This window comes from Aplidium turbinatum, chromosome 8 (genome assembly GCF_918807975.1).
Source record: "Aplidium turbinatum chromosome 8, kaAplTurb1.1, whole genome shotgun sequence".
NCBI lineage: Eukaryota > Metazoa > Chordata > Ascidiacea > Aplousobranchia > Polyclinidae > Aplidium > Aplidium turbinatum.
This window is the reverse complement of record NC_137479.1, coordinates 22,309,665-22,334,813: the sequence shown is the minus strand read 5'-3', so window position 1 is coordinate 22,334,813 and position 25,149 is coordinate 22,309,665. Positions and strand designations below refer to the sequence as shown.

General features: G+C 37.3%; 1 protein-coding gene and 1 non-coding gene across 3 annotated transcripts; one reads left to right on the top strand and one right to left on the bottom strand.

Annotated features, from left to right (window-relative positions):
- Positions 1 to 241: 241 nt before the first annotated feature.
- On the top strand, positions 242 to 24,371 carry LOC145775938 (centrosomal protein of 89 kDa-like). 2 transcript variants are annotated; one of them, XM_082587349.1, is made up of 19 exons: positions 275 to 314; positions 440 to 516; positions 3,732 to 3,876; positions 7,192 to 7,295; positions 9,167 to 9,263; positions 10,101 to 10,171; positions 10,580 to 10,672; positions 11,082 to 11,400; positions 11,949 to 12,086; positions 12,520 to 12,713; positions 13,110 to 13,220; positions 13,461 to 13,546; positions 14,435 to 14,550; positions 16,269 to 16,449; positions 16,773 to 16,836; positions 17,083 to 17,186; positions 21,211 to 21,442; positions 21,905 to 22,074; positions 22,325 to 24,371. In XM_082587349.1, exons 2-19 carry the CDS (start codon positions 481 to 483, stop codon positions 22,419 to 22,421), a joined length of 2,358 nt encoding a protein of 785 aa, XP_082443475.1. In that variant the 5' UTR covers positions 275 to 314; positions 440 to 480; the 3' UTR covers positions 22,422 to 24,371. The 2 variants fall into 2 exon arrangements, with proteins under 2 accessions (XP_082443474.1, XP_082443475.1); XM_082587348.1 differs by having other exon boundaries at positions 242 to 516.
- Positions 24,372 to 24,708: 337 nt separating this feature from the next.
- On the bottom strand, positions 24,709 to 24,782 carry Trnan-guu (transfer RNA asparagine (anticodon GUU)). The gene has a single exon. It is a non-coding gene; the product is annotated as a tRNA-Asn (tRNA).
- Between the last annotated feature and the right edge of the window lie 367 nt (positions 24,783 to 25,149).

Here is a 25,149-nt window from a genome sequence, read left to right as displayed (position 1 = left end):
TGTTTCTTATCGAAGTAAGTACGACATTACAATATAAAAAATTACAATTTTTATATATGTTTTTGTATTTATTGTAAATACAGAAGCCTGATACAAGTATTTTTTTCCTCAGCAAAACATCCTTACAGGAAAGTTTCACTTTAAAAAAAAAAACCGCTGCAAATAAGGAGAGTGTGCAAATGCGTTACTCATAACTACTTGAACAATATGTTGGTGGTGCGCCAGGAATGTTGATCATGTGGGTGTGTTTCAGAGACGAAAGCGAATATGTTTTGTTACGTAGTGATGTGGCCATGTGGGTACTGTTGTAGCATGTGAGTTAGGGAGAGGTGTGTTTGTGGTATAGCCTATAGCGGAAATATATATATAAAAACTTTTCTTTTGTGTGTTTTGCAAATAGGATGCTTTAATTCTGGCCTCACGCCTAAACTTTTTTCAGGTTAAGCTTTATACTGATAGTCTGTTTACAGCCTACCAGAAATGGCACTCTTCAAAAAGAAAGATAGATCACCATACGTAAGTTTCATTCTATTACCATATTTGATAGGTTTAATTTTATTACTTCAAGGTTGTTTGTTTGTTTGTTTATCTTTATCCTGCATTGCGGGAAAGCGGACTTGAGCGCTATGCATCGGTGTACGCCTTCCGACATACACCTGACCCATGCTGCAGCCGACGGCAATGTCTGTTTTCCGGTTGTCTACTTTACTTATGACTTAAATTTGGTACTACCCATTACTCGAAATCGATCACTAGGTAGAGGCAATTATCGTTAAGTTTCTTGCCCAGAAAAACAACAGCAAGTGCGGGTGGCTGGAGTCGAACATGCAGGCTCTCGACTGCGAGCCCAACGCGCTAACCACTCGGCCACTGCTGCCGAGTGGTTAGCGCGTTGGGCTCATTCATAAACTCGTGAAGTTTATATAGGCCTACTGCATAGAATGACAATGCTCCCTCAGCATCAAATGGGCTAACTGTAAAATTTCTGGGTGTCTTTAAATGTCGCAAACCTTGAACAATTGAATTGATAGCTACAAGGTTTTCTTAGCTTACATAAAATAGATAAAAGCAGAAGCTTGTGCAGTTGGTGACTGTAGACTATGACTGAGAAAGGCTTGTGCAGTTGGTGACTGTAGACTATGACTGAGAAAGGCTTGTGCATTTGATAGCATTGATGTTTTCTCAGCCTGCATAGTAGGGTGGCTCATTTTCCTTGATGTTCTTTAAAATTTTTGTCAGTTTGGAATAATGTTTCATTTTGCTCACTGATATTTGCAAACCAAAAATTTTTGTTGGGTTTTGACCTTTGACCCTGGTTCACCCAAGGAGAAATTCTGAATTTTTCTGAAAAATTAGTAAATTTCGAAGTGGTTTAGCAGTATTTGAAGAGGAGATTTCTCAAAATTTGACCACGTGATTTTGACGTCACTTCCTCTGTTAACTTCCACGTGGAACATCTTCACCCTACTCCAAGTCTGAGAGTCACTAATAGTGCATGCTTTTAGTGTCATTTTAGTTGATTTTACAGCCTTTTCGCAGTCAGTGAATCTATAACATATAGACCAACAAAAAATTTTGGCACAAAAGATGAGAGTCATTTTAGAGTATTTCAGGGCTCCTGATTCCGAAAATGCACTTAGTTTTTTCGAATTGGGTCTAGTTTTCGAGATATTCGACAATGAACATATTTTTGAAATCGTTACTCAAAAGCTTTCAATTAGCAAGTTACTTATTTTTAGCCCTGTTTACCATTATGATGTCATAATTGCACTTGTCTAGTTCAATTGGTTCATATTGCACGAAAGTTCAAAACGCAAGCAAAGGTTGAAATGAACTGTGTTTAATGTAAGGGAGACATAAATATTCAATAAATACAGTTGTGAATCTGTAGACCTACATCACAAGAAAAATATCCCGAAAGTCATGTGTTTATGAATGCAGCTTTATATTGAAAAGGTAGGCCTACTGAAATGGATACTGTACAAATGAAATTTTATTCTAAGCCTTTGCTAAGGCCAAGTCTTTGCTGCAAGAAGTTTTTTTTCTGGTCTATAGGCTAAATAAATGACATATAGGCTAATAAAATATGCCTTTGACAAGTAGGATGCTGTAGAAACAACCCAGATATATTTTGCTGCATGAGGCAACGCATTCTGCAATAGATACAGCGCTATATAAAAACAAGCATTATTATTATTATTACTTTGACATGAAGCTGGGTGATCAAGATAAGTCCTGGGTTCCTTCTAAAGTATGCAAACATTGCACTCAAACCCGTTTCTGGGCTCAAGACTAAGAAGTTCAGAGCGCCATGGCATAAATAGAGCCGCGGAATCACCATGAAAATTGATGCTTCTGTTCTGTACGGTGAGCATGTTCGAAGGAAGTTGGAACATCATGTTTACATGGAATGTGCAAGGTAGTCATTGCGTGGACGTTGCTATTTCTGTTTTTTGTTTGCCCTCTCTTGTTTCAAGTGGAGATTTGCTTGAAACAATAGGAAAACGGGCATGACTGAGGGTAACCTCAATACCTTCAGTAATGTTTTGGAGCAATGAGGTCAAGCTTTTTTCTCAAAATCATTTCTACCACCTACTGTAGTAGTTAAAGATTTAGTTATCAAAAGTGGTAGCTGGAATCTTGGCTAACTCAAAAACTATAGCCAATTCGAGAAAACTTAGCGCATTTTCAGAATCAGGGGTCTCGAAATACCTTAAAATGACTCTCACATGTCCTACCTTTATAAAAAAAAATTTGTTGGCCTGTGAAAATCGATAAACGTCGTCAAATGATTCAAGAAACTGAAAGCAGTAGATATTTACTACAGTGAACGGTGCACAAAGAAAACCATGTCGGAAATGTGGTAGAATTCGACATTTTGAAAGTAATACACGTGTCAGTGTTCATGGAGTTGCTGATTAAACCACTTTGCTTGCTACAAGTTTGTGTTACTGCCAGTTATTGTGTCCATTAAGATGCTAGAGTGCATTAGAAGATAGCGAGTGAGCAGTTTCAGGGATAAGCGAAAACTCGATATTTTGAAAAAATTCAAACCAGGTGAACCAGGGTCAAACGTTAATATTTTTTTGTGAAATTTGGTATAAGAGATACATTTACCAAAAGGAACAATATTACAAACTGACGAAAAATTTAAAAGAAAAAAATTTTTTTTTCGAGATTTTGCGCCAGCCGACGGCATAGCCTACTCTAGATAGGCTAGGCGGCTGTTATGATTGTAAAAGGCTTTTATTGGGGCAGATAAAAGTTTTTATAAATTAAAAGTAATAAAGCTGAGGTTATGCTTGAGATCTTAGCTTTGAAATTTTTTTTTATAGATAATCAGTTCAAGTGTACAAGGTTTGCTAGGTTTGCAACATTTAAAGACGCCTATTAGTATGTGCTTTATCTGATGTACGATGTTCATAGCTGTTCTTTATTATCTGACATGTACCTATAGCCGTTAGTTGTGGTGGTTGTATACCTTTTGCTTGAACTACCAGTACCGTGCTTCAGTTTGTTAATTTTTGTAAACTTTTACATTGTTTTTTGTACTGTGATGTCTAATAGTGCTACTATTTCTAAAATCCAATGTCTGTGGAAGTGCCCTTTGAGTTTCGTCTGCTGTTGTGTAAGCATTGTTATTACCTCGTAAAGCTTATTTTGTATACATATGTTCCAATTTTAAAAGTGAGCTTATTGTGTCTTTTATTTCAATACTTAAATGTTTGCAGCGTCATATTGGTATGGCATTGGTCCCGCCGGCAGCTTTTGCCGCTGTGCCCCATAGTCCTCCACCCACACCTAGTTCCAAGAAAAAAAAGAAGAAAGTCATTGCATCACCAATAGTTCCTGCAATGCTGAGCGCCACTGGAACAAGTAAGAAAACTTATATCTGAGTCTTTGTTTTAGGTTTTTTGAGCTCATTAAGTTTATATCTTCAATAATATATATAGAATTTTCTGTGACTTATCATTAGCCTGTCTGATTACTCATCAGATGTTAAGCTACATTATGTGTTCAGATGATTAGAACATTTTTTCTTTTGTACCGCTAGGCCTACTAGGCTGCATTTATTGCAATGTGAAGCAGTGATAAGTGAATGTGCTCTTTTTATATTTCTCCGCATTTTTCTCATGTTTTTGTTATATCTGAACACAAAGAAAGGCTTGCTTTTTGAAGATAGCTATTGATGTAAAAGGCTCTACTTGTAAATTTAGTTAGCTGCTATAGACAATATAGGCCTACTTAGAGAACGGATATAGCCAAACATTTTTGTTTGATTTTGGGTGCAATTATTGACATTTATTTTTTGCAATCAGTAGCCTAGAGCAGTGATTCTCAACCATGGCCCATCGGACCACTTGCAGCCTTCAACCATTCTTCCAGGGCTACGGTCTTTCGCACTCTCTCATTGGATGCACACTGTCAGTTTTTGTTTTATGTGTGTTTCGGCGTTTCGCATCCAAACAAAAATAAAATGACCATCCATTCCTGCGGCCCTCATCAATGCAGCAAAAAAATTTATTTGTGCTAGAAGAACTGCCCATAACTTGCATGCTTGTAAAAAAGTGCCTTGTAATAACGTTTCATCACACTATGAATACAAAGCAATTAGTTGTGTTTATCAGTGGAGTTAGGCCTACGCCAGAGTTTTACATTTCCAAAGAATTTCTTACTTTATGTTCCATTTACGGCACAACAAAAGTGAAAGGCTATATGTTTCATGAATGTCCTTCAAGTCTTCTAGAAGCTTATTTGGACCCGTCTAAGCTGTGCTTAATTGCAACAGATGAGTTTCCTTCCATAAAATTAAAGACTCGTTAACACGTGGCCTGAAGAGGATAATGTTACCCTTACGATCTGACACCACTGCATTTTACACCAAGAAATTATCATTGTTATGTCACTGAAGATGTCTAATGACTAATGTGATAGAAATCCTAAGAATTGAATTTGTGGAAATCCCCTTGATCATTGCAAACTTAAGAAATTTCTGGCAGATGTTAATGCTGACTATGGAGACTTGCTTATGTTTGCTGCCGTTCAGTGGTTAAGCTATACTATGGTTAAGCCAGAGCAACAAGTCAATGGATCATTTGAAAGTACAATAGGCGTATTAGGCTCAGACTGTTATTAGCAGCATGATTTTTAAATTTGAAAGTTGAATTAACGATATCAATTCTTTCCCGTCCTCATGAAAATATTTGTAATACCTATGGCATATGCAGCAACCGACCCCAGCAATTTTGAGCTGGAGCTGCTAGATTAGTACTCAGATGTGAAGTCGACACAAGCATTCAAATGTGATCACACTTTTGGAGTCGAATCCCTGTGGGAAAGTATCCTAATTTGATAGCCAACCCACTGTAAAATGCCTCTGTTTAACATAACTAACATGTGTGAAGCACTTTTCATCAAAATGATTGGAATTAAATCCAAATGTCACCGATTGACAAACCATTAAAACAACCTTTTGAGTAGACCTACTGCATTTTTCAATATCATGTTACCCCTCGTTTTGAGAAACTCAAAGTCTCAAACCCAACATCAAGTTTCACATTAAACTGCATTTTCTTTGTCGCAGTCCTTTACAGAATTTAAGTTTCGAATTTGGCCCCCATGCTCAAAAAGGTTGAGAACCACTGGCTTAGAGCCTACCTTCTCTGCAGTCTGAAAATTATAAAAAGTGTAGTATGTTATTATGCATTGTAGACTACTGTACTTTAAATTGAATAATGTAAAGTGGGTTACTGTGCAATGTTAGTAGGCCTACTTAAAACCCATGAACAAAGCAGACCATAATAGTTTGTTTCACCTTATCACAGAAGCTTGTAATTACAAAGTATGGGAAAAGCACATGTAAAAAAAAATAACTACAGACAGTGCACACCGTTTCGACCTTCTGGTCCCGTCAGTGCAGTAGGTACACTGGAATGGCCATGGAGATAGTATAGACCTCCATGTGACATTTTCCCATTTGTGGTACCTAAACACCAAAATTGGGCCTACTGCCAACCTTGCCAAAGTGCTCAAACTGCAAGCAGTGAGCTTAGCGCAATGCATAGCAAGGTGCCTCTACTAAAGTGTTCAATCGGCGTAAGCCAAGACCAAACTTTTTTCAACATGTTTGCATTTCATAGCTTACACTTAATCTTCATTGCTAAAAATTCATAATATAGTAGGCTGCTACTATTGGACAAACAGTAGGTGCACCTCAGAATCAAAAATATGTTTGTTGGAAACTACTTTTCTGTTTTCGATTGCTGTTTACCCAAGCCAGGGGTGGATAAGTGGCTCATGGGCCTAATATGTAGTGTGGGCATTAAGTCAAAAATATATTTATTCTAGCTAAACACGTACCTACCTAGCTCCACATTCTACAGCCTAGGCGGATTGGCTGTCTGGGTTGAACACAGCTCGAATTAATTATTATTCGATAGCCTACACTTCACTATGAATGAATAAATTTATATTATAATTACATTTGTTGTGGCTCTTTTAAAACTAGATTTTGTGATTTATGGCACTGGTTTGGCCACCCCGGATTGATACCTTAACAAATTAATTTTAATTCAAAATCAGTAGAAGACAAAATGCAACTCCCAAAAGCCAGCTTTGGTGTACATAATAATTCAGTAGGCTACGTTACTTCACTGACGAAGTCATGAAATCTGCTGTAATGACCCAGAAATAAAATGCTGACCTTGTTGAAAAGTTTGCATGCATAATGTTTTTTTATGCATAGTTTGACAATTGCATTACATTGCATCCACTACAGAACAGCTTACAGTTCATAGGCAACAACACTTCAAGTTTGCGTGCAACCCCTTGCAGAATATTTTTCTGTTATTTTGTTGTAATTTATGGTGTCTATTCTTACGGTCTTACCCTCTCTAATTTCATGAATTGGACCTTACATGCGATTTGCATGTTGCGGTCTTGAGTACCGGTACTATGTCACATTTAATCGCATACTGTAAACTTAAGTATAAGCCTGAGGCAGGTAAACTGTTTGTTACGTGATTAACATTATAGCCTACTAAGGCAGTCAACCGCTTCAAGTGAGCAGTTTGCTGGGTTGGTTCACAGAAACAGAAAGGTGTTATTAGGCTGTAAACAGAACGTGGGGATTGGGGAATTGCTATGTGATTAATCTGATTTGTTTAAAGATAATTTTGTTTTTATTTGCAGTACGAGCAATATCACTTGGTTATGCTGACAATGATTTAAAAAATGTGAAAGTGCAGCATGAAGACGTTCAAAGAAGGGGATCGATAGATGATTTCATTGACGAGGTAGGCTTCGTGGAGTCTAATAAATCAGCAAAGAGTTTCGCATAAAGTCTCACATAATGTCTCCACACAATGTCTCCTTCTCTTCAAATTAACACGTACTTCAAAGGGTATACGTTAATATCTTAAAATTGATTCAAGTATTTTTTTTCAAAGAGTTTCGTGTTGGTTTAATCCTAAATAAAGCATTCTTAATTGTGATTTCAAACGGAAAATTTTAGACTGATTCTGTTAGGCTGTGTAGTAGGCCAAGTAGGGTATTTTTACACTAGAATACACCTCTCTAGTTGTATCAACTTCAAGTTTAAAATTTGTCAAAATTGTTAGTATTTTCTCAACTAAAGTGGACCGCTCTATAGCTATACTATAGTTCATATGGATTATAGAATGATCTTTCATCAATGGTGTTTTTTTTTGTTTTTTTATTTCTAGCACATCCCAAGAAGAGTTTTTTGCAACAGCACAGTCTAAACAGTTATTGGTTGTATGGTGCATTAGATCAGATCAAAAATCAAAAAATTTCAAATTGTTTAACCTTTCGCATTGTTTTCCATGATTTTGACCATAAGATCAGAAAATGACAACCAATTTGTTCTCAGATGATACCTTGCCTCAAGAAGCCTAAACAGTTCCATTTTTGCCAATTTTTTTTTATAAAATTTTACACTTGCGCTATAATGATCTATTAAAGGACAAGAGATTAGCTCATTACTTTGTAAGACAAAACAGATAGAGATGTGACTAATAAGTAATAACCTTTGTGATGACTATGTTACAGAATGCAGGCCATAAACTAGTTCAGAAACAATTGTATTGGCATTCCCAAAAGTAAGTACGCGTATCGCTAATGGAAAAGTTTGCACCACAGTCCACAGCTAATCGTCTTTCGATGTCAGGCAATCAAACCACTGCCATAACCAGTTAACCACTGTTGAATTGAAGGCTGGTGGTACAAACCTTGCCGACTTTTAAATCTCGACATTGACCACAAGAAGAAAGAAAATCAGTTTAAGGTAACACTCCAGTCAAACATACATGAACTAATTTCGAGAGGAGCGAGCACCAAAGCATTGTGTTCTTGATTGGGTGGCAAACTCTTGGGAGATATATTGGGTTGAAAGCCAGGTCAGGCTTCAGAAACTTTGACAGTATCAGTGTTTGAGACACTAAAGCATGGAGGAAAACTCCTGGATGTGCTAAGCCTCAGAGATTCTTCTGGTGCATTCCAAGCAAAAGCATTGTGGCACGAAACAGCTTAATCTGCTTTCGGGATTTTGCTCTATTTCGGTACCACAAACCTAAGTTGTTTCTGGTAGAACACCAGGGTGGACTTGCCTTCGCTGAGCAGCCACTCTCGCATGTAAGGCAATGTCGACAAAAAAAAAAATGTTGACGGTGTGAGGACCCCCGCAGCATCACCACAATATAAACCGAATGTGGTGAAGCAGCTTGTTAATCTTCTTATTTCCCCTAGACTTCTCAAAATCATGCCAACTATACAAAAGTTGGTTTTCACTTGTGAGCTGTAAGTGCCCTACTAAGAAAGGCATTAGATAAAAATATTTTCAGTTGAAATAAAGACTACCACCGTCAGGATCATGCCTTAACAGGTCAAAAGTGGGTGATTTTGGCAAAAATGGAAATGTTTAGGCCTCTTGATGCAGATTTGAGAGCAAAATGGTTGTCCTTTTTCGATTTGTTTCATGGTCAAATAATGAGAAACAATGCATGAGGCTAAAAAATTTGTGATTTTTGAACAGGTCCAATGGTGTATATGCTGTTGCCCATTGACAACTTGATTAACATTTTTAAACAAACATAATAAGAACATTAGAAATAGATGTTTAACTTTGTCTTATCATTGTTGTGCGCAGGATGAGACTTATGCTAGGATAACCCGTCGGGAAAGTTCACCAAGATCGAGCCGTGGTGTAGCTTCACCACATAACAAAATCACTTTTCAAGAAAGAGGTTTGTCGTGAGGTTATGTTTGTTTCAATTTATGTAATACTATCATGGCTATCAAAATCTATTCTCGAACTGAGCAAGCCATTTGGAAGCTTCTTTCTGGAAATTACTTTCTCGCACTTGCAGAGGCTTTGAATCACTGACGTCGGCACATTCATCGGGACTGACAGAGTGAAGCTGTAGTTAAAGTATTGTTGCCCGTGAATTATTGCATCTACTATATGCCACTGAATGAAGAGCTGTTCTTGAAGTGGGCTGGTCAAGCCCACAACCCAAGAGTTCATTTGATCTTCCCTTTTTTCGTTTGCATGTTGTTGTGGTTGAGATCTCCATCGGCATACCCAATCGTTTTATAAATTCATTGCGTCTGGTTTCAAAAAAGATATTACACAGCCCACAATAAAATATCGTCATTCGAAACAACAACAACATCATCTTTGTAGCAGTGGTTAAGATATATATTTTTGCATTATACTAAAGTACAGCGTTGATAATAATGTGTAAGAGTTGATGAAAAGCATTTTTGTTATTATTTGCTAATATCATTGTCTTTTAAAAAAATATCTACTATCGGTCGGGCTAAACCTTCATAAACTTAAACAAACAGTTTCGTGTTGCAAGTGCTAAGGTGGTAATTGTTGAGACAAAATGTTGATTGTTAGGATCACGATTTAAGCCCAGTTGTTCATTTATTGTTTATTATTAAAGTATTTTTATTTAAAAGTTTACTTTTGTGTTTGACAAAACTTGTTGTATATTTGTTGCATAGTTTTACAATATAAACAAGCCAATAAAGACACAATTCGACTGTTTCACAATTAATTTTACAACTCTCTACAGAAAAAGGGCCGCCTATATCCCATTCTACACCTGCATCATTCGAAGTAGACGTGTATGCTGTACCGAAAAAGGTCATGTATCATTTTGGAAAAAAATATAAAATCAAGCGCGTTTGTTGCCGTGTTATTGACAAAAAGTTTACGCTGTCTTTCTTTGCACTTTGCCCCTAGCCTGTAAAACGTAACTTTACTTTTACACCGCTGAAAAGAATTCGCCTGTACTGAACAAAGTAGCATTTTTAAAAGGTGAAAATAAACATTAACTTATTCCTACGCTTGATCTAAGTTTATAGATCTAAGCGACTGAGCTGGATGCCAATAGATCTAAGTTTATGCACTAAATATTCCCCCTTGTTAAACTTTCATTTACAAGGGAACCGCGGCTCCATTACAAGCCGGATTGTCTTTAGAGTTGTAAAGTTGTAAAAAAATTCTAATTTTACCTTCTTGAAAAAATCTTTAAAGAAACTTCAAATACAGGTCAAAGCAAAGATAAAAACAAAAAGTCATCCTCAGATGCCAAGTGGAGAAAGAGTGGCTGAGAATGAAGTGGAACAAGCAGCTGCACAATCCGTATGGTTTGATTTCTAATTATAGCGTGTTTCTTTTATGATGTTGTAGCCTACAGCGTTATTGGTTTACATTTCGTACAACTTGTCATGACAACTATCCGCTTTGCTGGTTTTGAAAACACAAATTTAGTGATTTTCATTTGAAAAAAAAAAAGCTTTTTTTATAATTATTTTTTTAATAGAAAATGAATTCGATAAATACACTTGGTGATATGTCATGAAGCGATTATCTTTTGTGTTGAAACGAATGCGCTTTTTCGGGCAACACCTCAAGATATAAAGTTGAAAGCAAGCAGGATATTGAAGGCTTTGGCTTACCGTGCAGTCTTGGCTAGGAACCTGAAGTAAATGTATAACGGCAATGTTGTAACTTCGTCTTTATAACGACATGTTTTGTACGTTGCATCTAGTTGCATAACTCTCCTTCGGATGGCTTTTACTTTCCAACTCCTCGAGAAGAAATGGAAGACATTTTTGGGCCTAAAACAACTGCAAGTCCAAAAACAGTTGAAAAAGAAACATCTGGATTTAGAAACTCTGTTGAAAAGATCAAAATCGTGAAAGATTCCTCCGCGAGCCTTCGAAGTTCAGACGGTGAAGGAATGAGCCGATCAAAAGATGATGTCACAAAGAGGCAAGATGAATTGGAAGAGAAAATGCTTTTGAAAGACGAGCAAACACGAGACTTGATTCTTCAGCTGATGCAGGAAACATCTTCCTCGAGTCTTGGTAGGATACAAAAGTTTATTGTCGTTATTGTTTGAGTTTGAAACTTGTTGTTGAGGTATCGTTGAATCACAAAATTGTAGTTTGTGACTTTTTGATTTACACTAGGCAAAAATACCAAAGTAGTGATTAATATAACTATACTATTTCTAATAAAAAAATAAAGAGCTCAAAATGTAGATACTAAACTCATGTTCAGCAAACGTTTCGAAAACTAAAAGTTCTGTATTCATCTTCACTGCGGGTAAATGAAAGGAATCCCTAGTGCCGCCAAGTTTTAAATTAAATTGCGGCCAACTTCACAAGGGCTAATCAATAAAGCTGTTATGAGGACAAATAACGTAACAGAAGTCAAGGTTTGCAATTTTACAACTCGGAATTTAGCATTTTGGTCATTTCTTTACTGTAGAAGATATTATTACATTTTTGTATTTTTGAATGGTTTGCTTTCCTTTTTAAAAAAATGTGATAAATAAGTAATCTACATTTCTGCAATGTTGTTGTTGTAACGTTTGCCATGTCTCTAAAAAGATTTCATTTGTGTTTAATAGGAAAAAGAGTGGAAAGTCCCAGACGACTTTCCTCTAAACCTTTGGTTAAAGATGAAGATCGCTTTGAGGGTGACAGAGCGAAGTTTCCAGACGATCATGACTTAATTAAAGAAATTGCTGCTTTATTAAAGGCAAATAGTGAGTTATGTAGCTCTGACTTACAAATATTTTGTGCTGGTTTCCAGATAGCAAAATCTGTCTTTTTTTACATGTACATTTAATATTTTACATTTTAATGTAGAAATGACGGATTTTCTCTCGGGGTTCTCTGCTTGTATTTTTGTCTGTAAACCTCACCACATGATCCGATGACCCATTTCTTTTTCTATTACATACAGGATCATATAAGCTTGTTTGTAAATCGATTGGTATCTCTTAACCAACATCCGATGATATTTTGATACATCTTTAGCCTTATACTGCTTGTTTAATTACTGTAGGCCTATGATGCCAAATGTAATGCTTTTAAGTTTTGTGCAGCGTATGTGACAATTATTAGCATAGTTGATGGCGTAAAACTGCTAAAGCTTATATCGTAGCTACGTTTTGCATATTGTATTTGCTTTATTAGGTTTTTCAGGCGCCGAAGGTGTTGTTTTAAAGCAACAAATTCAAGACATAATTGATGAAAACGAAACTTTAAAGGATACAGTTGAACGACTGAATATCGAACTGAGTCGCTTTCAGGCTAAATATGGACCCAATCCAGACCACTTGGACAGTGCTAAAGGGCTCCCTGCAAGTGGTCCCCGTCCTAAGTGGCTGGTAAGTACAGGTTCTTCGAATTTGTTTTCCAATGGAGTAATTAAACCCCATAGAACTGTCAACTTTGGTGGTCGTCCTGTGCTAGTTGTTGCGTACTTTTCATGGTGTAAAATGAAGTTTGTAGTGATGAATTCCTCAAATCAAGCATAATCATTCCATATCGAAATGATGAAGTTTCAAAATATCAGTCATTTTTCACCAACACCTGGTTGTTTTCAGCATAATGCATCAAATCTGCATAAATCATAAAATTACAAAAAGAAACAACGTAAAGTTATCACATCACAATTTACAAGAGAAATCCGGTGTAACTCTGTAAAACACTTGGCGTTTTGAAACTGGATTGGAAAAACATCTTTTTCAATCTATCAAAACTTTTATCTTGTTTCATTTCAGACGGATGCGAAATATTTATCTCCACTGTTCATGAGCTATGACCATCAACTTGATATGAAAGATGAGGTTATAGCAACCCATGAAGAAAAGTTTGCTGAACTTGGAACGCAGGTTATTGGCTATGACCTTTGCAATTGTATTGGTGATGATGCCAGCAACCAAACTGTTTATTAAACTTGTCCAATGTGCAATATATAGTTATATTGCGGTGTTTTGCAATTGTTTTATTCATATTTCTCACTTTTCATGGCTGTTCATATGTTACTTTCTACACTTTTTTGTTTCGGTAGAGTTAGGTCAGTTGTCTAAGATGTAAATATTTCAATTATTTTTTGTGCTATTGTGTTGCAGGTAGAAGACATACTAAAAGAAAATGAGATTTTACGAGCAGCTACAAAGCAAACTCGATGCGAACCTTACATCTCTCAGCAGAAGTGGTGAGTTCTGACTAACTAGCCAGCACTATCATAGCGAATTTTTTTCTAAATTTTATGCATATAAACAATCATGTAGAATAAAATGAATTGAAAAATGAGATCATTGAGAAAAGCGGATTTTTTTAGAGGGGATACCAAGTATTCTTTTCTGATAAAATGTTTATAAGATGATGACAGATGGTGGTGTTCTGACGCCGCGTAATTATTGGCTTATAAACGGCTTATTTTTTTAATGATGTTTTTTTGAGTGGTTACGATATTGATTTTCTCTTTCCACGATCGCGTGTATCATTTTTGTTTTTGCATTTTTTTTTGTTTTTTACAATATTGGTGCAGGCCTTTAAACGTTTGGTCTGTCGTATCTTTTCACTTGTTTTTTTTTTGTCTGGGGGTAACCTATATCATGTAACAAGGGGGTATCTGTTGAAATTCTTTCCCCAGCCCGGCCTAGGCTAATTAAACAAAATCAGTCAGGTTGTCGATGATTAGTCTGCTGTATAGGAACCATAGATTGAAAAAATGGTAAAGTACTGAAATTGTCTGCAGGCATGTTGATGTTGCCTGCGTCTTGGGTCGCGAGATCTTCAAACTCAGATTTGGGTCGCGTTTAAAAAAGTTTGGGAACTACTGCCTTAAGCTGTTTATTAAATCTAATAAAATATAAGCCACTCACGTTACAAGCAAAGTCAAATTGAGTTCTTATCCCTCTGAGCCACAACTTGTAGCTCACTTTCCATTACAATTCTGAAGTTTTTGTTCTCTTCCACTAGTAATGTCAGCTTAGTAGCCTACTACACAACATTAACATACATCATTCATGTTTTATCTTGGTTCGCTATAAATGCAATATTTCAATTGAACACTAATTTTGCTTTTGATTTTATGAAGGAGCAACATGAAGGAACAAAACAATTTAATGGTAGAAGAAATCCAACTGCAACTTGAACAGCTTCAATTGATGGAGCGAAAAATGAAAGATATGCATTTAAACCATGTTGACGAAGGTAAGATCCCAGCCAGAAAAAGCACGTCATTTCTACATTGATTTAACATTTGCATCGTCGCATCAATGTCAAAACAACGGATTATTCTATCTGTGCTATTGTTTCAAACGCTTGTCCAGAAACTCTAAGCACACAACAGCCTTTTTAAATTCGTGTTTTACAAGAGCCTTACCTGCCTGTTGCAAATTAAATATGTATTGAAAAAGAATAATCAATACGTTGTTCAAATAAACCACACAAATTCTTCAAGACGGTTTCAGTTCTTCAAAACAAATAATTCTTTATACCAAAAATAAAAGTATTAATCCTTTATAAATAAGCTGTAGGCCTAGAAACTATGCCCTTTTTCTAGAAACGTTTAATTTACATCTTCAATATTCATAACAAAAAATATTCAATCCATTATTCAAATACACCGCGCAAATGCATATTTACTTTTATTTTTCAAAAAGAATAGTTTCTGGAACAAAACATATCAAACGTTTTGATAAAATTTGTGGAGAGTATTCCTCTTCAAGAAAAATTCATTTCACATTTTATTTTCTTTGGTTCCATATCGGCTAATTTATTTATTCGCGTATAGCCTAAGAAAAATACTATTTTTTGAGTGCTTTGTCAGTGTCTCATGTACTGGCATTCTCCATCTTTTCATCACTCCGTGCATTTCAATACATGGTTATTTTTATAGCTACGCGTCAACCTTTAAAACCTCGTCAACCTTGAAGTCACTGCGCAAAAAACTATCTACACGCGTCGCACTTTTGAGGCGATTGGCGGGTTCCGGCTGGGGAGCTGGTGCTAAACCTCTTCGTACAGCTACCCTAGCCCTTGTTCATTCCACCGCTGAGTACTGCGCGCCGGTCTGGTGTCGTAGTTCTCACACCCACCAGATTGATACCGCCATCAACGACGCACTGCGTACTGTGACTGGATGCCTGCGTCCCACTCCAACGGACTGCCTACCCATCCTAGCAGGCATCCAACCCGCTGAGCTACGCCGTAAAGGAGCCACGATTTCTCTCGCCCGCCGCGCTTTGGACCCCGACCATCTCCTCCATGCAGCACTCAAGAGACCACCACCTATAAAGCAGCGGCTGAAATCAAGACACCCCTTTGTGCCTGCCGCACAACAACTACTTAAGAACGCAGAAGAACTTGGTTTAAGTGCGGCACACTGGACGAACCATATGTGGAACACGGAGTGGCAAAATCACACCTCCACGCTCCGTGACTTCATACCCGACGCCGATCCCCGTCCACCAGGGATGTCCCTCGCAAGGCTTGCGTGGGTCAGGCTTAACCGCCTGCGAACTGGCGTTGGCCGCTTTCGTTCGGAAATGCACAAGTGGGGCCTGGCTCCTTCATCAGAATGCGAGTGTGGTGCCACTGAACAGACTGCAGACCATGTCATCCATCACTGCCTAATCCACCGGCCTCCACACGGTGCGCATGGTCTGAGGGTCCTGGACGACGAGACTGCTGAGTGGCTGAAGATTTCCTGCCCTCCAATCTAGCCTGGAAAGATCGCTCATACGCCATCATCATCAACCTTTAAAAGAATGCATTTTTAGATATTTCAGCACATGATTTCTGATTCTATGATTTGGTTTGTAGACAGCAGTTTGTGGTGATGAAGAAACTTTTGTTGCAAACAATGGATGAAGATACTCACATCTCGCCAATGCCACCTTTCTATTAGTATTTTTCTTTGTGTTTAGTGGCGCGGTTGTCAAAGCGATTGGCGCTCGCTGACGCTGAATATCAAGAAGCTGAGAAGGAGCGAAAGAGATTAAAGGAGGAACTGAACAACCTCACCGACAAACACGACAAGCTCGTGATTGAAAGTCGAGAAAAAGTTCCAGCGCAAGAGTTTGTCCGCTCGGTGGCGCAATTCAAAAGGTAAGCTTGAAACTGAAATATTTTTTACAAGTTTTGTTCCTTTTACATAATCGCAACGCTCTGTGTTGCTTATGAAGTGTGATGTTTGATCTGATTGTCTGATGAAACTAAAGTCTGGCTGCTCTCTAGCAGCCTTCCAGTGTAGTCCGGGAACATCGTGAATCTGGGGTGGTAAAAGGATAGACCCTCGGCCCCAGAAGCTCAGACGACGACGACGATTGATATTTCTATCGATGTATCACTGTGTTTTGCTTCAAGTTACTTGCAGCCACTGTAGGCGTTAGTGTGACGTCATTTACTTAAATTAAGTTTAATTCGAACAGTGAAATTGAGGACCTCAACGAAAGACATGTGAGAGAAATGAAAGAAATCATGGGAAAAGTTAAGGTTAGAAGTTAAACTATGCACAAATGTTTGAATAAACTGGGTAGATGGCAATAATGAAATCTACAATAGATCGCATGTACCAAAACGTTAATGTTTTCGCGTTTCAAGACTCTATGTTAGTTGTACACAATTGAAATCAAGTGCTTATGACAACAAACGTTCAAGTTGTGGCAGTGAATTTTAACCTGAATTATCAACTTGCAATTATTTCTGTATAAAGGCTTTTTACTTTGATCCACGTTATAGGAAACGCAGAAAGAGAAGAGCGAAGCATTACTTGAAGTATCGGAAATGAACTCGAAAACCAGACAACTTCAGGGGGAAATAGAAGCGTTCAAAGAAAACAGAGCGTAAGTGAACGAACATTGTTTAGGAGGAGCTTTCCTGAGTCCTGACGTCAGGCGTCAGCACAAGGCTCACGCGCAACTACTCACTGCAGAACAGCGAGTTTTACGAACATTATTAATTAACTGTTTTACGATATTGATTTACAGCCGCTGGGTAAATACTAAATAGCCTGAGGCGTAATGCTTGATCAACACATTTTGGTCGACATGGCAATTTACGTCTGAAAGCAATGGCTACTGAGGTCCGTCTACTAGCCTACTATTTTAACGTAGGATTAGGAGTGTTCAATTTTGATTTTCGATTCGATTCCGATTAAGGTGATATTCGAAATTCGTTTTTTGTATCGGACATATTCGAAATTATAGCCTCCCTTTCGGCTGAACGCGGTTGAAAGTAACGCCAGTGGCGCGAAATCTGTCTTGTCGCATTTTGCAAGCGAAAAAAGACTTCGACACATGCGCATTGTCGATCACGTGACTATCACACATTCTCGCGGGTCCAACGGCCAGTCCTGCACCAGGGATGCCAGGTTGGCATTTTAATGCCAAATTTCACAAATTTTTCTCAAGAATGAAGATAGCTAGGTTGTGCAATAGCAGAAAGTGTAGGCTGAGCTTTGTCGCAGTTTTATCCATTTTTTTACCGAATCCATAGGCGCCTAAGCCGTGGGGGCAGGACCGTAGCCAGACCGCAGAGAAAGGGGTAGCCAGACCACAGAGCAGGGGGGGGCAACTTTTTTTAAGGGGGGCCGAAAAAATTTAAATGGGCAAAATCATTATAATTGTAGCTGTTGCCCGAGAATGTTGAGATTTTGCCAAGGAGGGGAGAAATTTTTTTCAGGGGGGTAAGGCCCCCCTGGCTACGGACCTGCGCATATTTCTGTGTGGGGGCAACTTTTTATGCTGTATTGATACATAAAACAATAGATGAACTAGCGATCGGCAGCAGGAAAACACTTTTTGAATGCAAACCGCAACAGCTTCGCGATAAATAATCACTAGAACGAGTTGCGATGCTACAATCTAACACCAGACAACAAAATCTGTCATTTTTACATTGATTTAATGTCTGCAGACGTTGAATCAATGTAAAAATGACTGATTTTGTTGTCTGGGACATAGCAAAAATCTACCATTTTGTGTCGATTCAATGTCATCAGATGTTGAATGCACCCAAAAACAACACAATTTGCTTACGTAGACGGAGTGTGCGTTTAGCTTTATGCGCTTGCAAACATACTCGATGTCGCTTTCGAGTCGAAGCCTCTGCACTCCGCCGTGAAATATCGCGGCAGTGAATCGCTCGCTGTGAAGATGAACTTGAAGTGTTTGGGATCCCAGCGACCTCGGCTCCAGCGAAGCGATCGTTTTCAAAAGCTGGCCTGACCGTCACGAAGCTGAGATCCCGACTGACGGGTGACCACTGACCATGTCGATCAGCTTGTGTTCATAAACACCAACATGGGCCTGGAGCTGTAGACGTTATTTTGTGTTCTTTTTTCGCAAGTTTTCATGGCTTTTTTTTGCGTTTTCTAGCGAATTTTCATGTCTTTTCTTTCAATAAAATCACATTTTGCAGTTTGGTGAATAGTTGTGGTATTCGAAATCGAAATTCGGAAATCGAAAATAAATTGAATTTCGAATATTCAAATAATCGAAATTGAACACCCCTACGTAGGATTTTATATTTTAATCTTAATACCTTTAGTAGAAAGTAGCCTACACCACACTTTGCATTTTAGGAACATATTTCATTTTAAACCATAAACAGACATAACTAAGCAACAACACTACATTTAACATTATAAAAACAAAAAACAACAAGCGAACGTTTTCGGCTAGTCATATAGCCCTTTTCAAGCCTATAAGAAAAATACATTATTGAAAGAAATGCTAAAGAATCATATAGTATCACAGCAAAAATATGGTCAAATCTAAACATTTGAGAAACTGCCTCGCTCAAACAAAATGATAACTGAAAATTACACAGCGCAACGGGTCAAGTATTTCAGAGGTAAAATTAATTGATTGTTCAGACAAGGACTCAGGCAGATTACGCAAGAAAGACAGAAGCACAAGAGATAGTGGCACAAAACAAAGTAATGCGAAAAGCACAAGACGTGATAATTTAATCAAAAAACTGTTAAAAGGTAAGAAGCTCCGCAAGCAAATAATTGCCTGTTGAGCCCTGGGTTTAAAGATTTGATGATCAATGCCTCATGAATTTTGGAATCATTTGAATTTTGACATTATCGCGAATTACATATATGCAGAAGACCAGCCAAACCACCCGCTCATCAAAAAAGACATTTTTATCAAATTGATGCATTTAGCCACAGAGGGCATGTTTCTATACAAAGATAAACTGTACAAGCAAATTGACGGAGTGGCTATGGGTTCGCCTCTGGGTCCCACTCTTGCCAATTTCTTTCTAGCCCACCTTGAAAATAAGATTTTTTTTGAAAATACTTCCCAATTCTTTCCCAAGCTTTACTTACGTTATATTGACGACATTTTTGCCATATTTGATGACGATAATTCTTGTTCACAGTTTCTTGAAGTACTCAATACGCAACATCAAAACATAAATTTTACTGTAGAAAAAGCCACGGAGACTATACCTTTTTTGGATGTAGAAATCAAAATAAATGGTAATGGATTTGATACTTGGGTCTGGCGTAAACCGACAAACACTAATCTTTTCCTTAATTTCAGCGCTGTTTGCCAGTCTAATTACAAATCTGCTTTGATCAAGTGCCTTATCTCGCGAGCTCGAGACATTTGCTCGAACAATGACTGTTTCAATAATGAAATTAATAAATTACGCTCATACTTTGGTGCTAATCATTATCCGACTTGGTTTTTTAATAAGGTTCTTAGAGGGTTTTTGAATTCGGTTTCCACTACGTCTCCAGTTGAGGAGCCTGATTTCAAAAACTTTCTAACAATCCCGTTTGTTGGCAAGGAATCCAAACGTTTTGCCACAAGTTTGTCCAGATTTATTGCATTGAAGTTTAACGTTAAGATTTTTCCCGTTTATAAAACATTTAAAGCTGGTTATTATTTTCAGTTAAAGTCCAAAACTCCTTTCCGCTTATGCTCTAACGTCGTGTATAAGTTCACTTGCTCGCAAGATGCGAGATCGTCATACATTGGTATGACCACGCGACATTTGGTGACGAGAGTGGGAGAGCATTTGAATTTGGCTAATTTTAATAAAAACAGTGCAATTAAAGACCATATTAGAAACTGCCAATCGTGCTCAAATAATAAACCGTCATTGCAGTCTTTCAAAATTGTACGTAAGTGTTTGTCCGAATTCGAAACCAAAATTCATGAGGCATTGATCATCAAATCTTTAAACCCAGGGCTCAACAGGCAATTATTTGCTTGCGGAGCTTCTTACCTTTTAACAGTTTTTTGATTAAATTATCACGTCTTGTGCTTTTCGCATTACTTTGTTTTGTGCCACTATCTCTTGTGCTTCTGTCTTTCTTGCGTAATCTGCCTGAGTCCTTGTCTGAACAATCAATTAATTTTACCTCTGAAATACTTGACCCGTTGCGCTGTGTAATTTTCAGTTATCATTTTGTTTGAGCGAGGCAGTTTCTCAAATGTTTAGATTTGACCATATTTTTGCTGTGATACTATATGATTCTTTAGCATTTCTTTCAATAATGTATTTTTCTTATAGGCTTGAAAAGGGCTATATGACTAGCCGAAAACGTTCGCTTGTTGTTTTTTGTTTTTATAATGTTAAATGTAGTGTTGTTGCTTAGTTATGTCTGTTTATGGTTTAAAAGAGTTACCTCTCTACCCAAATTGTATATTTCATTTTAATCTCATCTTAATCTACTGCTTATTTAGTTTGATTATTTTGCCGTGGCCACAGTGCATATTCAATAAAATTAAAAAAAAACTGCAGTAAACATCCTAAAATTTTCGTCTTTATTTTTTCATTTTCTTTTTTTCGTAATTTTTAAGCTTGAGATATTTGCCCACCAACTGTTCGCTTTTTTCCTCTCAGTTTGTTGCAAGAGCAAATAGAGAAACAAAGCGAGGATTTAGTGGAGACGGAGAGGAGGGAGCTGGAATGCCAACTGCATCTTGCCAATGTGATGAAGGTGGCCGAAAGAGCTGTGTCTGAAAGAGAAACCTTTGCTGCAGTGGTAGAGAAGGAGCAGTTGACTTCTCAAAATGCTCTTCAGCAATCAATGCGAGAAAAGTGGCAGCTAGGAAAAATGGAAGAATCTCTGAAAGTATGTTTTTCAACACGTATGGGAAACGTTGTTCTTTTGCTGAAGACTTTAAAAATAGGCCCATGGGTACGTTTATTGACGAATAATGTTTAAAAACATCATGATATACAAGCAGTCTACCGTTACAACTACACCAGAATATGAAGGCTTACTATAACTTCGGGGATATCTGTATGTTAGGCTTTTAAGCTTTTTATTGATGTTTTATTTGCAATATGTTTTTCGAAATCTACTCTGAAGTTACGTATAGTTGAAAGATACCGTATAATAAAAAAATAAAGTTCAAAAATTTTGATACTAAGCCCATGTTCAGCAAACGTTTCGAAATCTATACTGTCTTCAACTCTTCATCTTCAGTTCTGTATACAAAATCTTCAAAGTAATATTGAAATTCCAAGGCATAAAATTTAAACTTGTAGTTGTTCAATTAATGTTTGAGTGTGAGATGCTTTGCTTTTCCAGCATTACAAGGTGCAACTTGCTTCCCGGAACAAGGATATCAATGATCGTCTTCAGCAAGTTGAGGAGAGTCACTCTGGACAGCTGATGGAGTATGAGAGGAAAATGACTCATATGAGAAAGCTGCTGCATGAAAAGCAACAAGCTTTGGAGGACATGACTGGTCATAAGAGGTAGGACTACCACTGGAACAAATAGACTAATGTCGATGGATTTTATCTTTTATGAACAATGCGTTGTTTGACCGTAACCACCACGTAAAGATTAGAAAATTCTCAAACTTTTTTTCATTCTAGACTCTTGTAATCGTTAAGATATGGCCTGGTTCCCACAAAAGTAGGCTAATTTGTTTATGTTTAGTGATTATCTCTTTGACTGCTTTTTCTTACAATGCAACTAACTGTAATTTTTAAAATTGTTTAGACAAATTGAAAACGAACTGGAGACCGTTTGGCAGGCAGCCAGTGCTGAGAACCGCAGAATAATGGAGAGCCTCCATAGGTCAAACCTCGCTGTATGATAGCCAATGCTTGCTTGACTGTGTAGCAAAATAGCAAAAACATTGTATCTATTTTTATTGTGTTCGATTTTGTGACCAATTCATTTCAAATTAGGTTTGGTCTCTTTGTCTGAAACCTTTTTATGGCAACATTATGCTGGTCTTGAGCTCTTAGCATCCTGCTGCCTACAGCTGCGGATATAGAAAGTTCGACTTTCAACTCGTAGACCTACATTATCGCATGAAAGTATTTCTCTAGATGTGTATGAGCCAAAGTATTTCGAAATGGTTGTTAAATGTTTATCGCGGAGATTTTCTGACAACACATTTTTTTCAGCTTTACCCTTATTAAAAAATATGTACGTTAGGAAGAATTTTTGAAAAATAGGTAATGTAACAACTTATTTTGTTTTCATCGTTTGCTTTTGAGTTGCTTTTATCTTGTATTTCTTGCACTGTTCCACGTTATGCTCTTACTGGCTTGTTATGTGCAATTAACAACTAACTGTAATTTCAGTCCATCGCACCCAGAAGTTGTCTGCTGTTTCTATTTGAGAAATTCAGTATACTGTATATTTGTGTTGGCCTTATGGAAATTGTTTTGTCAAAAGCACAGTGTAAATTATGCGTTTGACATCCATTGTCATCCAAATAGAAAAAATTAGACCTAAAACCTACCATGGCTAAGCTTGTGGGCCTGCCTCGCAACTTGATTAGCATGTAATTTCCAACTGCTTTCATTAAGACTGGATATAACCTCCACCGCCTTGTCGCTGGAATTTACTAAGTAGCCTATAGCCTGTGACGCTGCAGTTACGGAACGTTTATACGTTTTTTTCAAAAGCTTACTGTAGTTTTATCGCATATTTCTTTGCAAATTACTGCTGCCTGCTTTCAAAGATGTTTTCGCTGGAACCCTACTTGCCTTTCAACGCCAAATATTTCATGTGTGTCAAAAGTAGGCTATTCTATGACAAAATATAAGTAATTGGTCACCCTTCCAAAATATGTTTATCAGATGTAGTTTTTTTTATTTTTTGATGCAGTCTGTTCCTAAATGTTTTAGCTTAGGTTACTTGTAATGCTCACTGACAGTTTTTTTTTAACACATGCGATGCGTAGCCTAGTTGTAGCTATAGCATTAGGCTACAGCACATTAATATTAGGCTAAGGTTATTTTCTTTGTTACGGAAGTTATGTTGCTTTGTTAAAACGCTTCCTATGAAGATTAGGCTTAGGCCTATCATAAACACCATCTTTGTTTCACTTCTTAATAGGCTACTGCGTCACATAGGCTAGTAAGCTACCGAAAACATTTTTTGTAGTAATGTGTTCAGGCCTATCATATTTTCTGCAAGAAAGTTATTCATGCAAAGTTTTTGTAATGTACCGTAGCCTACAGGTAGCTCCTCCTTCAGTAATATCTTCGACCTTAGTGCAGTCGCTGAACTTAAAAAAATGGTCAAACCCGGAAAAAATAATATTAACCTGAAACTTTGCCAGGTGGTTCTATTGATGATGTGGAGTTACCAAACAAAAAGCCCCATGATTCCCCTTTGGGAATAGTGAGTTTTGGCCATTTTTTCATTATGGCAGCAGCTCCCATAGGCCAAAAATTCGAAATCGCCTAAAATTGATGTTTTATACCTCATTAGAAAGATAACTTTATGCTGAATCACTTTCACAAAAGAACTGTGGTGCAAAAGTGCCTACTTTTGATGTTATGATTTGTTTAACTTTCATAAGTTAAGATTTAAATTTCTAACGAAAACGCACGCTTTATCATTAATTAGTAGATGAATGTTTTAGAATCAATGTATTGGAGTATTTCAGAATAAGATGTCCGAATGTTATGTTGCCACTTAAAATAAAATTCGATTGGAGACAGTTGCTCTGTTTTTATGTTGTTTGTAACTGTCAGAATATGCTTATTGTTTCTTTAATATCTTTTAGATATATTTAGCAAATAAAAATTACATTAATTTTGTAGTGATTGTGCAAATTTGCAAAGACAAAAGTTGGCGGTGAAACTGTAATATAACTTTGATAAGCATGATTCCTTTTCTACATTGCAGCCGTATAGTTTGTTTCGGCCGATTTCTATATTTGAGGCATGCAGTTAAATGGAACAAACCCTGGCACTGATGTTCCACAAATAACCTAAGGAAACAAATAGCTGAAAACGAACTCTGCTTGATTTGTGCAGATAAATTTTTTGCGAATTAAAAAATGCGTATCGAGTTTTTAAAGGTTGCAAAGCACTGGTTGATAACAGTTTAGTGCTGCAGTTAAATGACAAAACAGCACTCGTCCCTGGGTGGGCTCGAACCACCAACCTTTCGGTTAACAGCCGAACGCGCTAACCGATTGCGCCACAGAGACTATATATTCCTTGGGCATTGCTTAAATTATGTACACCAGCTTGCAAGTGTAACACATCAAAGATAAATATCCTACGTGGCATGGGGGCTATGGTGGACTGGTGGTTCAGTTCAGTTGTTTTTATTTCTGACCATCATATCAAAACAATACACGTCAACATAGCAAAGGTCGAGAAAAGGGTAGAAGCGACAAAACGCGAACGTTAAAACGTGCTTGAGACCGAAGTAAGTTATTGATTTGAAAGAAATTTGGCACGGTCGCAACACCTTCAGAAAAATTTAAGATAGCCTAAAGGGAAAATAAAAAAAGAAAATGTTACAAAAAAACAATTAAACAACATATATTTAGGCTATAGCTTTATTAGCCC